The sequence below is a fragment of the Canis lupus genome, chromosome 15 (assembly GCF_011100685.1).
Source record: "Canis lupus familiaris isolate Mischka breed German Shepherd chromosome 15, alternate assembly UU_Cfam_GSD_1.0, whole genome shotgun sequence".
Lineage (NCBI taxonomy): Eukaryota > Metazoa > Chordata > Mammalia > Carnivora > Canidae > Canis > Canis lupus.
This window is the reverse complement of record NC_049236.1, coordinates 12,204,545-12,220,381: the sequence shown is the minus strand read 5'-3', so window position 1 is coordinate 12,220,381 and position 15,837 is coordinate 12,204,545. Positions and strand designations below refer to the sequence as shown.

Sequence of the window (15,837 nt, the reverse complement as noted above, 5' to 3'; positions counted from 1 at the left end):
GAAGGCATAATAATAGGTAAGTGGGTCTGAAAGGAACGAAAGATATAGTACTGATCATTATCATCATCATCATCATCATCGGCATTTTGATAGCCAGCCTCCAAGATGGCCCCTGAGGGATGCTCACTTTCTGGCATTCATGTCCTTGTACAGTTGCCTCCCACAGCAGATAGGCTAACTTGTGTAACTAAAAGGATGTTATAGAATGATGGGTATGACTTCCTAGGCTATATTATAAGAGACACTGCAGCATCTACCTTGCTCTCTCTTGGATTAGTCTCTCTGAAGGAAGTCAGCTGCCATGTTGTGAGTAGCCCTATTAAACAGCCCCATAAAGAAGTCTATGTGGTGAGGAACTGAGGCCTTCTGTCAAAAGGCAGCACCAGCTCATCCATGTGAATGAGGTATCTTGATTCTCCAGTCTTCAGATAACCACAGCCTTGGCTGACATCTTAACTGCAACCTTATGAGAGACTCTGAGCCAAAACAATTCAGTAGATTCCTGACCCACACAAATTGTGAGATAATAAACATTTACTGTTGCTTAAAACTGCTAAAATTTGGGTAATTTGTCACAAAGCAATGCAATCACAATAACAACTAGTATTTAAAATCTATTATGGGTCATACACTTTACTATCCTAGCCACTTTATAATATATTCAATCTTCTATAAAATTCTAATAAGTATTATTATCATCATTCTGCTCTTTTATAGATGATAAAATGGAAGTAAGGCACAGAAAAGCTAATAGAGTTTTCTAAGGTCAACTTTAAGTGGAAGAGATAGGATTTGAACACATAATATATGTATGTAATACAAAATCCCTTGCTCTTTCACCTATAATCTGCTGTTCCACACAGGTACAATAAATAAATAGGAAAATAAATGAATAAAAAGTACACAGAGCACAAATCTGCTTTTGTGTTAATTTCTGCCAGATTAAGATACCTCTACCTATGAACAACTATATGCCAATAAATTGGATAACCTACAATAAATTGATAAATCCCTAGAAATATACAATCTACCAAGGATGAATCAGAAAGATACAAAAAAAATCTGAACAGACCAATAATGACTAAGGAGACTGAAGCAGTAATCAAAAACCTCCCAATGATGAGAGGCCATGACCAGATGGTTTCACTGGTGAACTCTACAAACATTTAAAGAAGAATAAATGCCAATCCATCTCAAACTCTTGCAAAATATTGAAGAGAAGTGAATATTCCCAAATTCATTTAATGAGGCCAACATTAACCTGATACCAAAGCCAGAGAAAGAGACCACAAGAAAAGAGAACTACAGGCCAATATCCCTAATGAATATAAATGTAAAAATTCTCAGCGAAATACTAGCAAATGGAATTCAACAGCACATTAAAAGGATCATACATCATGATCAAATGGGATTTATCTCTGGGATGCAAGGATGGTTCAACATATGCAAATCAAAAACATAATATACCTCATTAATAGAAAGAAGGATAAAATCATATGATCTTTCAATAGATACAGAAAAAAAACATTTAATAAAATTCAACATTCTCACATGACAAAGACTATTAAAAAATTGGGTATAAAAAGAATATACCTTGTGGCTCCTGGTGGCTCAGGTCATGATTTTAGGGTTGTGAGATTAAGCCCCATATCAAGCTGTGCATTCAGCAGGGAGTCTGATTCTTTCCTCCCTCTCCCATGTGCTCTCTCTCTCTCTCTCAAATAAATAAATAAATAAATAAATCCTTAAAAACAAAGAATATACTTAAACATAGTAAAGCCATATGAGACAAACCCACAGCTAACATCATATTCAAGAGTGGAAGGTTGATAGCTTTTTCTCTAATATCAGGAATAAGACAAAGGTACCCACCCTCACCACACAAATTCAGTATAGTACTGGAAGTCCTAGTCAGAGCAGTTAATAATAATAAAAAAAAAACACATAAAAGGGATATGAGTTGGAAAGGAAGAAATAAAATTGTATCTGTTTGCAGATAACATGATCTTATATACAGAAAATCCTAAAGGCTCCATCAAAACACGGTTTAGAATTAAAAAACAAATTCAGTTAAGTCACAGGATACAAAATTGACATACACAAATCAGTCACATTTCTGTACACCAACAGCAAACTATTTTAAAGGGGAATAAAGAAAACAATCCTATTTATAATAAGACCAAAACCAATAAAGTACTTAGGAATGAGTTAACCTAAGGAGGTGAGAGATCTGTACACTGTAACCTTTAAGATAATGATGAAAGAAATTGTAAAAGACACAAATAAGTGGACAAATATCCTGCGTTCATATTTTGAGAGAATTTTATTCAAATGTCCATACTATTTAACTGGTAATGAGTCCTTCCCAGCACAGAGATTCTAGCCATAGAGCCTCAGCTGGGGCTAGTTCTTTCAATAGAAGTCTGCTGCAGGACAGATCAAAGCTTGCTCTGCTCTCGGACCTCATAATTAATATATTTGGTTTAATGTAGCCACAGAGATAGTCATTGCAAAAATTCATGTGATCTTGGGCCATTAAAACCAGGGCCCACTTTATCTCCCAATTTCATGGATGGTGTTTATAACTCAACTCTCAGCCAATCAGCACCGTGGATTTCCCTCCACACAGGTACTTCTTCAAAGTCAGTTCACAACGACATAATCACAAAATGAGAAGCAACAGAGATTCTACTGGGACTTCTGGGTGAGAGTCTCTTGAGTTTTCCTTTTAGACTAGAATTTGGGAGAATGTAAAATTTGCAGCTTCCATAGCCATCTTGAGACCACATGTGGCCTGGGAAAGGAGTCAACACCAAGCAAGTGGAGTTAAGAGAAGGATGAAAACAGACTGGGTTCTATGTGCCCTATATCAAGATGCACAGAAAGGCCAACTTATTTCTGGATTATCTAGTCACATGAACCAATTAATTGCCTATCTTTCATTTAAATTAATTTAGGCTGTGATTAAAGACTTGTACTTATTTAGTTCCTGTACCTTTATTTTACCATTCATTTCTTGATACAGTTTGTGTAGGCCTAAGTCCTGCATCCAGTATGATGGCCAAGGTCTCACCAGCTCCTTCCTGATCTGACTTCCCTTATACTGATCAGCTGTGGTGCCTTTGAGTTCCCCACCTCCAATTCCCCTCACCAGAGCTCAGCCCACCCACATCCCGATGTCCCAAACCCGGATCCTTGATCCATTCCCATCAACCTTCTCACCTGCGTCCTAGGGTATGGCATCTGTAATAGATTTCCCAGGACAAAGGTCCTAGGAACATACCATTCAGTTTGTCTCTTAGGTATCATGAGAATAAACAAAACATGTTTCTCTTGGCCTTTATATATTTCTTTATATGTTACTAAAATTACTTTACTTAATAAATCTTCTGAGTGACACCCAATGCTATTGTTTTCCCTTGTTGACATGAGAGCTGGAGGTTGGGGAATGGAGCTGGGAATGTTAATTGATATAAACTTTCTGGAAAATGAACTGGTAACAAGGCACGATAATTTCTTAAACATATTAGTGCTCTCTGGCCCATAAATTCTACTTCTACAATGTCCAGATAAAAAACTTATATAAAAGAAGTAAAAAGCTTTTTTACAAATAGTTTTATGGTAGAGTTATTTATAAGAGAAAACATCTGGAAATAACATGAATGCACAACAATAGAATGTGGATTTTTATAAACCAGACTATATATAAAAGATGGAAGATACTAGAGCTTTTAAAAATAAGTATGCCTTTAAAATGCTCATAAAATGCTCATGGATGTAGTAATTCAATCCTTTAGTAATCTATCTTAAGACAATAACCTAAAATGTAGGGAAAAATATATACACAAAGGTTTATAAATTATTCATGACATCGAGAAACTAGAATTTAAGTTAAATATACAACATTATTGGCATGGGGAAATATTTTTCTTGTAATATTAAGTGCAAAATCAGGATAAAATTTTATATTCTACATGATCTCAACTATGTAAAACAAAATTATACATGCATAGAAAAAAAGGCAAAGAAGTAAATGTGTTAAAATATTAAACAGTGATTGCCTCTGGGAGATAACTGATATTTTCATCTTTATAACTTCTCTGTGTTTTTCAAAATTTGCACCATGGGCATGTGCAATTTTTTAATAGAGAAACTTATTATAAAAAGATGGTAAGTATGTAAACTACATAGCAACATGAAGATTGTTTATGAAATAATGTTAAGTGAAAAAAGATGTATATAAAAACGTACTGTGATTGCAATTATGTAAATATGTTTCTGCATATAGACAAGAACTGAAAGGGAAAATGTATAAATAGAATTAGGTTTTGTATTGTGCTAAGGCTGTAGGACTAGGAGTAATTTATTTTTCTTCTTTAAAAATCTCTTTAAAGTAGTTTTAATGATGTGCATGCATTTTTGGAACCATCCGCTCTATGCATATCCACTGTGTTGCTAACCTTCTGGCAGAGAGGCCAGGAGTCATCTGGCTTGGCTTCACTCCTGGTCGTGGCCACTCTGGACTGGTTCCACAGGCCTCCTGTTGGCTCAAAAAATGGCCAGAGGCACATAACAATGGCTAGTTTGGCCTCTCCTAGTCCTTTAGTTTCCAGAGGCACTAGGTTTAAGGTTTACATCACGTGGGACTCTAACTGGAGACCAAGTTCAAAGTTGTCGTGTAATGGTCAGCATCCCCAGTCTATCACCATTCAACCTAAGTATTGCTTTAACAAGGTTAAAGGGGATAAAAACAAACAAACAAACCAGAAAACCAAAAATAACCCTCCCCTCCAAATTCCCCCAAACTCAAACCAAACCCAGGATATTTGCAATCAGAAACAAATCTAGTGGTGATTTTTTTTTTCTGTATATTTCTGTGGTATCTTAGGAAATCAGTTGTCTTTTCAGGACACGGTCTAGTTAGTGGGAAAGCCCCAATGACTGTGACATCCTGGACATTCCAGACTTTCCTTATCCCCAGTGAAGTGGGTCAACCTAAATCCTGTCTGGGAAAGAAGAGTCCATGGGCCAATATCACAAGTGAAAGGATATTTATATGTAGCAGTAGCAGAAAAGGCAAAGGATTTAGAATCAGACAGATCTGGTTTTGAATCCTGACTCCATCACTTGTTAACTGTGTTCAAGTGGGTAATTCACATAATTATGCAGCACCTTCATTTATCATCTGTGAAAGAGAAAAGGTGATACTGGTCTTATGGAATAGTGAGGAAAATTATGTGAAAAATATATGTAAAGTACTTAACACAGCTCTGGTGCTGAGTGCCACTATTCAGATACTTCCTAAATGCTGTCCTTTAGTCTATAGCATCAAAAAGCTATGACAATTTGATAAGAGCACCAAGATAATTCAACAGGGGAAAAAACAGTCTTTTCAACAAATGGTACTGGGAAAACTGAACACATTCAAAAGGGGTAAGTTGGACTCCTTCCTCGCATCATATAAAAAAAATAACTCACAAGGGTACATCTTTGTGACCTTGGGTTAGGCATTGTTTTCCAAGATACACCAAAGTATAAGTAACAAAAGGAAAAAATATTAGTAAGTTGAACTTCATCACAATTAAAAAGTATTTTTTCTCCAAAGAATATCAAGTAGGTGAAAAGATAACCTGTGGAACAGGAAAAAATATTTGCAAATCATCTTCCTGTTAAAAGACCTTGTATTGAGAATATATATTTTAAAACTCTAACAATTCAACAATAAAAAGACAAATATAACTTTAATTAAAATGAGTGAGGAAAAACAATTTGCCTAAATATTTCTCCAAAGAAGATATAAAAATGGCCAAAAAACACATAAAAATATGCTCAACATCATTAGTCATTAGGGACATGCAAATCAAAACTATGACGAGATACCACTTCACACCCACTAGGATGACTATAATCAAGAGACAGATAAAAACAAGTGTCAGAGAGGCTGTGGAGAAATTGGATGTGTACTACATTGATGATAAGAACGGAAAAATGATACAGTTATATTGGGAAACAGTTTGGTAGTTCCTAAAACTGTATATCCTAACATTTACCATATGACCCAACAATGCTATCCCTAAGAGGACTAAAAACATGTATCCACATAAAGACTTATACACAAATGCCCATAGCAGCATTTTTTGGAATAGACAAAAAATGGAAACAAAGGGAATATGCATCAATAGATGCATAGATAAACAAATTGTGGTATATTCATACAATGAAATATTATTCAGCAATAAAAAGGAATGAAGTATTGACACATGTTACAATATGGATGAACCTGAAAGTATTATGCTACGTGGAAAAATCCAGTCAAGAAAGGCCACAGATTGTATGATTCCATTTATATGAACTGTCCAGAATAGGCAAGTCTATAAAGACAGAGAGTAGATTTGTGGTTTCCAGGGAATGGGGGAAGGCAGAAATAAGGAGTGACAGTTAACAGAGTTTCTTTTGGGGGTAGTGATAATGCTCTTGAATTAGTGATGATGGTTGCACAACTCTGTGAATATACGGAAAGCCACTAAATGATGCATTTAAAGGATGGATTTGATGGCATGTGAATTATAGCTCAAAAATACCATTTTTTTAAAAGCTATGACCAGCACTTTTAACTTGATGGTGGGAATATGAAAATCTTTCTGGAGGTATGGTTAAAGAATCATTGCCAGATATTCTAGTTCTCCACCCTGCCATTCCCTTCCCTGTGAGAAGAGTCTACATCTTTACTCTGTTGAATTTAGGAGTGGTCATATGACTTGCTTTGGCCAAGGAAATGTGGGCAGAAGTGACCCCCTCCAAAATTTTTTAAGAGTAAGTACATGGCTCACATCCCTCCCTTTCCGTCTGCCATGATGACCCATACAGCAGGTGCTGCAACCTCACATATTCTTCTGGCACTTCTGTGTGCACATGTTGAATAATTTCCAATTGCCAACACCTGAAACTCTATCCTGAGAGCTTTCTTTGGCCACTGGAACATGCTACATCCATACTTTGAGCAGACTGGAAGTGTCAGGGAATTGACACACCCATTCTCACTCTCACATCTTTGTCTCTTGGAGGGAAAACTCTGAGGCTCATTTTCCACACTGACTTCCAGGGTTCCCCAGTTTGATGATGTTCCAGTTGCCTTTAGGGGTACCTTGCTTGATAATGAATCTTTCTGGGCTTTCTTCTTTTTCCAGTATTACTTCTTCCTTTCCTACCAAGGTCTCTGGGATTATCTCCTAACTAAATGTCTTGCACTGAAATCTTTATGTCAAAGCTTTCTTTTTAGGGAACCCAAATTAAGATACCCAGCTATGTTCCAAACAGAGAATGCTTGGGTCTGGGCACTAAAGATGATGTAAAGCAGAGCTGACTCTAATCCATGAGGGACATATACTAAAACTGAGAAATAAGCTTTTGTTTTTTAAGCTTCTGTAATTTTGATGTTACTGTTACTTCAGTGTAATGTAGCCTGTCATGACTAGTAAACTATGTACACCTTTCCTCAGTAATTCTCATTCTAGATATTTTTCCTACAGAAATAATAAAAGATGCATACAAGAATGTTCACTGTGTTGTTATTTATAATTAAATAATTGGGTATAATTGGATATACAACAGTAGAATTATAATAGAATGCTCTCAACTATAAGAAATTCCTTCTTAGGAATACTTAATAACATTGAGAAATGTTCATACTACATTCAAATAAAACAGTTTACACAGTATCATTTGAATTTTATCTTTTAAATTACATATGTATTTGTATATACATGTGCAAAAATAACAGCCTCTGTTCTCAGTCTGGTAGTTAGGGGTTTTACTTGAATAGGAGAAAAATAAATCTTCATACTGTCTCCCTTTTATTGAAAAGGCTGTAGAATAAACTTACCAAAAAGTAAGGAATAAACCATAGTTAGATTTTGGGTAAAATGGCTAAAGAAGGGACGGCTGGATGGCTCAGTGGTAGAGTGTCTGCCTTCAAGCCCAGGTTGTGATCCTGGGGTCCTGGGATCTAGTGTCACATGGGGCTCCCCGCAGGGAGCCTGCTTCTTCCTCTGCCTGTGTCTCTGTCTCTCTATCTCTCTGTGTCTCTCATTAACAAATAAATAAATAAAGTCTTTTAAAAAATGGCTAAATAAGTTAATGCTTCAATAAGTCTATTCATTTCCATCAAATAGTAATATTGAATAACATATGAAAAAAATAAATGAAAAAAAATATATGGGCTCTGTTGTAAGAGATATATTCCCCCAAAGCTGAAATGTACAGAAATGTGAAAGGTAAGTTGTCTCAAGCCTACTTGTTTGCTGAGATCTGAACATAGAAGCAGGAAGTAACAGCTAAAGTTTGCCTCCTATGGGATAACAGAGACTGAAAGTACTCTGGGAGATGAGGATCAGAAATAAGATCTTCTGCTTAGAGTCCTAGGGTGGGGCTCTCATATCCTGAAATGAGCATAGGAAAAAAAAATGAAGGCTGCTGCACAGTTTCTGGCAGATAGCCCTGTGCATTGTAGGCCTAGAGAGGTGAGGAATACAGACACAGAAAACAGAAGCAATGCGGCCTCTTCTGATGACTTTTTGTCACTTCATGCAATATATCCCCATTATTTACCAGGTCCAATACTGAGATGTGGGTAAAGTTAACAAGAAAAAACACCACACAGGGAGATGTGAGCACAGTAGGGGTTTGCAGGGCAGGGGGTCGGTGATGAAGACAGCGAAAACCAGAAAACTTCCTCCTCAAAGTGATCCTACAAATTAAAATTTCAAAATGCATGAAGAAATCAAATGCTAAAAATGATACTAAACAAAATTAACAATTATAACTTGAATTCTCTCCAGATGAAACTTATTTTATAGAACAGGCAGAGATTTTAAAATAAGCATATTGAGGATGTTCAGAGAAACAAATGAAGGCATTAAAACAGAATAAGAAATTATGAAACAGAATAGGCAGAAATAAAACAAGAACAGGTGGATATGAACAAAATTAGAAATCTTGGAAATTAAAAATATGTAGTCATTGAAATATTGAAAAAGACAGGGAAAGAAGTCTAGACTAGACATGGTCAAAAAATGAATTTATAAATGCAAGTTACTTGTAGGGATCTCAGAATCAGTGCAATAAGAAAAAATGATAAAAAAATTATGAAAAATCAGTTAACAGCCATGGAAGGCCACTTGAGAGAATCCAACAGTCATCTAATGGAAATTCTTGAAGAAGAGAGTCTGAAGAATAAGGGAAAAGCAGTATTGGAGGAGAAAGTTTGCCAATGACTTCTCAGAATTAAAGAGTGGCATAGATTTTCAGGTAGAAGTATACTCAGAGTACCAAACAGGGTAAATAGAAATAAATTTACACATATATACATCAAAGTGAAAAAACCAGAACATTAAGATTAAAAAGCAATCTTGTATCCTATCAAAAAAAGATAAATTATAAAAAAACAAATAATGGAAGACTTCTCATCAGCAACTATGTATGTCGGAAAATTTTTAAAAATCTTCATGGTACACAGGGAAGTCTTTCTCAAAGTAAAATTTATACCTAGCCAAACTATTATTCCAAAGAGAAGTCAAAATAGAGACATATAGAGATTAAGAGGATTGCCTATGGACTCTCACGAAACAGCTATTAAAGGATTTACTTTAATAAGGTCACACAGGAAATCTCGGGATAAAAAGCAGGGGAACACAGAACTCCATAAGCTGCATAGGAGAAGTAAATTAGCTCATTGCTATTACTAAATATTGTTTTTCTTTTTTGCAAAAGTTTAACTTCTAAGTTTAACTTTAAATAATAATAACTAGGTGGTGGCAGGGCAGATTTCAATAAGGGTTAAAATATGTTTGCATATGAGTAACCCATTGTCTCAGCACCATTCAACAATAATGTATCATTTTCTTTCAGTTTATTTATTTGAGTAATCTCTCCCCCCAACATGGGGCTCCAACTCAGAACCCTGACACCACGAGTCACATGCTCTACTGACTGAGCCAGCTAGGTACTTCAGCAGTCCATCTTTTATTCTGCATATTACAAAGGCTAATTTTTGTCAAAGGCTGCAGATTTTATATGAAAATAAATCATCAAATGTATATTCAAAGGGTAACCAGTTTAGGTTAGAAACAAAATAAACAGCATCCAAATCTGTAGATGGGGCAGGGAGAAAGCAGGTAATATATAAAACATAATACCAAAAAGGTAGGACAAGGGGGGAAAAAAGGAAATGAATGGTAGACAGCACAAATATGGTGGTAGGTATTCATCCAAATATATTTATATTTATTATCATAAATACAATAGATTATAAATTCACCTGTTACAATACACGGATTATTAGATTTTATTTTTTAAAAAAACAAGTAACAGTGTTTCCAAATGATTACCACGAAAGGGAAAGGGAAAAGGATGTCTCCTTAGTAATTATAAAGATAATACTAAAATTAAGATTTATTATAAAGACAGCATGGAGTTAATGCAGAATAAATATGACAGACCAATGGAATAATACAGAGAGATCAGAAACAGATTCCGTATATAGGAAAATTGCTGTATGACAGACATGTAATTGCCAATAAGTGGGAGAAAGGATGTACTAGTTGTATGGTGCTGAGACAATGGGTTATCCATATGTAAACAAAAAAATTAAATCCTTAAGTCATATTATGCACAAAGATCAGTGCTAAATGAGATAAAGACCCAAGTATGACACAAAACTTGACAATTCTTAGCAGTAAATACAGAAGAAAATGATATCCAGGTAGAGAAAGATTTCTTAAATAAGTCATAAAAGCAAAGCTCGTAAAGCAAGAGATTGATTAATTTAACCCCATTAAAGTTTCTTAATCTTCCATGTAAAAGTACATTATTAATTTTAAACACACACACACAAGACATAGTCTGAAAGAAGATATTTTCAATGCATATAAATGACAAAGCATTGATATTCAGAATAATAAAGAACTATAAATCAATAAAAAGAAATGACAACCCAATGGAAAATGGAAAAAGGATACAAAAAGTCAATTCCCCAAAGAAGAAAGCAAAGTGGTCAATAAACATATGAAAAGATACTCAACCTTATTGGTAGCCAGGGAAACAAATATTATAAAAATAATGGGATATCACTTCATGTTTATCATAATAATAGGTAAAATTTTGTAAGTCTGAGAACTTTAAGTACTGAGCATTCAAAGAAGCAGAAACCCTTATACTTTGCCGCTAGAAGTATATATTTGCTCAACTACCTTAGAAAACAATCGGCCATTATGTAGTAAATTTGAGGATGCACATAATCAATAATTCATCTCCTAACTATATGTCCTAGAGAAATTCTCACAGTTTTACATAAGGATACATGCACAAAAATGCTCTTATTAGCATTTCTTACAATTACAAAAAAAACCCAGAAATAGAGTAAATTAAGATGGATAAATTGTGATATAATCATATGTGGAATACTAATATAGCAGTTAAAATGAATGAACTCGAGGTACATATATCTACCTGAATCAATCTCTACAATATAATAATGAGTAGGAGAAAAGTCATGGAATGCCATTACAGTTTGACATCACTTAGAGGAATTTGTAAAAGAATACCAGTTATACCGGTTTTATTTTTGTATATGGAGGTATTGAAAAAACTCATTTATTATAGTGGTTATTCATAGGGTGAAGAGAGAAAGTTGCAATCAGGTGAGAGTATAGAAAAGTCTCAACTATATAAATTTAAATAGGGGCTCTCTGGCATAGACGGCTCAGTGTTGGTATGATAAAGCCAAGGTGTTTGGTGGGGAGGAGGCAATAAAAGGCTGTACATATTACTTCTTCTCTTTTCTGTATATTCCAAATTATTCCCCACAAACAAAATAAGAAAAGAAGATAATACAGATTATTAAGGCTTCCAAATTGCCAACGAATGTTTCTGAAAGCTCTCGTCTATGAGGAGTGGCACCATCAGACTGCAGCTCTATGTTGAGGGTGGTCTGGTGAGGAGCACAGACAAGCTAGGACCTCCCACCGGCAGTCCCAGAGAGGGTGTGAGCCCCCTGACAGCTGCTGCAACTTCTGAAAACAGGGAATAGGGAGGACTTTAAAAGTGAGCGGCAGTCAATAACAATAAAGGAATGTGATTTTGACATGGAATAGAGTTGTCCGGATAATACACGGTCTAATGGTGCTTCTTCACCTTTCCATATCATGGCGCAAATGGATATCTGTCTGGCACACTGGAGTGAGGCTATCACCTTGGGTGCTCCAGCTGCCCAGGTCCTACCTGGGTCCCTGAGAGATAAGTAGATCAATAGTACACAAGAGCGCATCTCACAATATCACACAAAGGCAGCCACCTTGCAGTACACCAGTGTGCCACAACACACCTTCTGAGAAGCTTTGACCCAAGAGATATTATTTTTTTTCATATCTAAAAGTAGGTAAAATTACAAACCATTCCAAACTCTGGCAGCGCTTAGCATTTTACGGTTCCACAGCTCTCCAAAAGGAGTACACTCAGAGTCACAATTACTCTGCTTGAATTTGTGCAGCAGCAATTAGGAACAGAAAGAGCTAGTACAAAAGAACAGCCAAACAGGGTCCGAAGACATATGGAGAACTCCCTCCAATTCATACACCAGCATCATATCAGGATGTGATCAAACGAGACTGGAATGTGGAAGCAGGCAATCTAGGTAGTGTATGTGGAGTACACCATTATAGAGGGCAGAAACCAAACAGGACAGGACGAAGAAAGTCCTTCACCAACACCTTAGTGGGGAGGGACTGGTAGGTCACACCAGTGGGCCATTCTAGTTATGTTAGCCCATGACCTGGAATTTCTACATATGTTAATCACACATATGTTAAACATAGCTCATCTATAGAACCGATTAAACATTTTTCAAACCACTTCATCTCTGTTCTCCTAAAGTCTCAAGTTCACCAAGCTCTATCAGGTGGAAACACAGTAAGGTCACTGAACTGGGTAGATCCAACTTACATTTGTAGTCACTGTTTCATACCTCAGTGACTGAGACCAGATAACTAGTGTTTGTGCTAAGAAAGTACCTGCAGAGGGCAATTTCTCAACCTCTTTGTAAGTGAGCCACCTGACACCCAGATACAGCATGGCAAGCTTGGTAAAAGGCAGAGATAACGTGGTACAGCCATATTGGATGCCAAAATACTGAAATGGCTTCCATATTTTATCAGTAATTAGCCACTCCTAGAGCCCTCGACCATTCCATGTGACCACACTGTCACACTTGCCCCTCTCCCAGGATGCCATCTTCCCATAGTCCAGGAACCAAAGTGCTAATGCCTAGCACAGCAGGGCATCACCAGGGCTGTTAAATATTTTGAATGGACGAAGATGACCCACCACACCCATTCTTGAATGCTCACTTCCCTGCTAGCATCATCATCTCTTGGCTCCTAAGACAAAATAGCATCTCTTGTTGGCTGGTTTTGCCTCAAGTTCTCAAACCAAAATAAAATACGTCTCTGGCAACACTAAACTACTCAACCAGGCTTAGAGGCTAGATGCCAGGCTTAGGAGGAAGAAAGGACCTTTTAATCGCATGGCCACAGCTTTGTTGGGGAACTTGACCTTCCCCTCAAGTGTGAGACAAGAGATGTTCTGACCCTCAGCACAAAAGGCCAAACCTGGTCACTTTCCCAGACAAGTCCCTCCTCATGAGCCATCCTTCCTCCATCCCATGCCCCCTGCCAGGCAGTTTCCCTGTTCCCCATTATTCCAAAACTTATTTCTCATGAGACCAGGACACTTCTTTGACAATTGAGTTCACTGAGTGATCTGGGGAGAACTTGCCCCTGGAATATGCAGCAACACCACAGTATCATCCCTGTCATCTGCAGAGTCAAGAGGACGTAGCACAGAGCTGGGAGGGAGGGAACAAAACAACTGCCCATGGGGCAGAGGATGGAGGGAGAAGGGTTATTCATGGCACCAAGAGTTCAGCTGTTCATCCAGGGACTCAAAGGAGGAGGGCAGGAATTACATTTGGTAAGGCCACCAGGCATCACTCTGGGAAACAAGGGAAAAAGCCAAAGCAGCACGGCTGCACCTACTCACCGGGGCTGGTTATTGTCAGGAGGTCAAGCTGCCGCTGTTGCTGCAAAAGAAAACATAGTGTGAGATCACTGAATTGAGCCAGAGCCAAACTGTGTTTAGCAGCTCAAGGGGGAAAATGCAAAAGAGATGTTCCGACACACAGAGCAGAGTATAAGGTGGAGAATATGGTGCTCACTCACAATTCTGCACGGAGGCACTGCACCCAGAGACAAAGGGAATGGATGGCTTTTTTGTTCAACCCGAGATGTTCAGAAGTGAGAGGTCTTAGAGGTCTTCCAGTCAAACCTTTACTAAGGAAAAGGCCATGGGCTCATTCCTCTGTACCCGTGGCCTTTGCTCACACTGGCTGCGCTGGTTAAGTGTCTCATATCCTGGCAATCCTCTTTGCCTTGGGTCCTCATGTCACTGCCACCCTCCTTATATTCCTTTCTAACCAAGGTACTCCTGGGCGGGTTTATTTTTTTAATTTACTCAGCAATGCTATGACAATTTTAATTACTGATGATCAAACCATTCCTTCTCTAATTGAATCCTTATCTCCTTGTACCATACAACAATCACAGCAAATATCTGTCTGGCACACTGGGCCATATGGATGAGGCTGCTTATGCTTGAAGGCCTCTAGCACTTGCTGATCCAAGGGCTGAGGAGATCAATATCTCAGTGGGCTTGCCCCACATCACAGCATACCTACAGGGAGGCTCTGTCCTGAACTGGATGTTATGGGAACCATGAAGACGGAGAAGTGGGTATTGGAGGCTAGGGGTGGGGCAGTGAGCAACTCTCTTAGAGATTTAAGTCAGGATTTCTTAAGCCTCAGAGGACTTCTTTCTCTTTTCTACACTTGATTTTCCATAAGCAGTTCTGGAAATCCGTATTTTTTTTTTTCTCAAGAGGGGACCAAGCAAACTCCACTTTGAGAATCACTGCTCTAGGCTACACACTGTAGGAGTTTCTGATTATCTGATGTTTCTTCTAATGGATTCTTTGCCATATTTCACCTTATCTGTATTTTCTGCTCTATCCTGCCTCTCTCCAAGAATGGACAACAGTTTCCTGAAATCCTGCTTAAACAGAAATGGGAAGGCAGAAACACTTTTTAAGTAACAACTATAGGCCAGGCAGGGTACCAGGGGCTTTAATGTATCATTTCTTTTCATACTTTTGGCAATAGGGCGGGGTTGGTATTGCATGAGGTTCAGAGAGGAAAATTATCTGCCTGAGACCACATCTTCATTAAATGGCAGGGCCAGGATTAGAACTCAGTCAGTTCTGATGGTGGCTTGAAAGTCGAAAATATAACGATATGCATAAATCATTATGATGGTGTCTGATACTTAACAGAGGCTCAGTAAAAAGATCTTCAGTATTGTGTTGGTGGTGTTGGTATCACTATCGTCCATGTAGCCCTTGGTTTATATAAGCTGTTTCTTCCTTTTTCATAGAATTATGGACACTTGGGGGGTACCTGGGTGGTTCAGTCAGTTAAGGGCCTGACTCTTGATTTCGGCTCAGGTCATGATCTCAGGGTCCTGGGATGGAACCGCGTGTTGGGTTCCATGCTCAGCAGGGAGTCTGCCCGAGATTCTCTCTCCCTCTCCTTCCCCGCCCCCACTCACATGTGCACACTCACTCTGTCTAAAATAAAAATCTTAAAGAAAAAATAATTATGGATAATTGGAGCTCAAAGGTCATTGAGTTTGACCTGCTATCAGGATAGGAATCCCCTCTGCAATGACCCCACCA

General features: G+C 37.7%; 1 protein-coding gene across 13 annotated transcripts in view; it reads right to left on the bottom strand.

The window, feature by feature from the left end:
* AGBL4 (ATP/GTP binding protein like 4) overlaps positions 1-15,837 on the bottom strand; it is a 1,422,311-nt gene that overhangs the window by 300,147 nt on the left and 1,106,327 nt on the right. For all 13 annotated transcript variants that reach the window (XM_038558098.1, XM_038558102.1, XM_038558088.1 and 10 more), the window contains one exon: positions 14,092-14,131. In XM_038558098.1, coding sequence (XP_038414026.1) covers positions 14,092-14,131 — 40 coding nt within the window. The remainder of the gene's footprint in view (positions 1-14,091; positions 14,132-15,837) is intronic.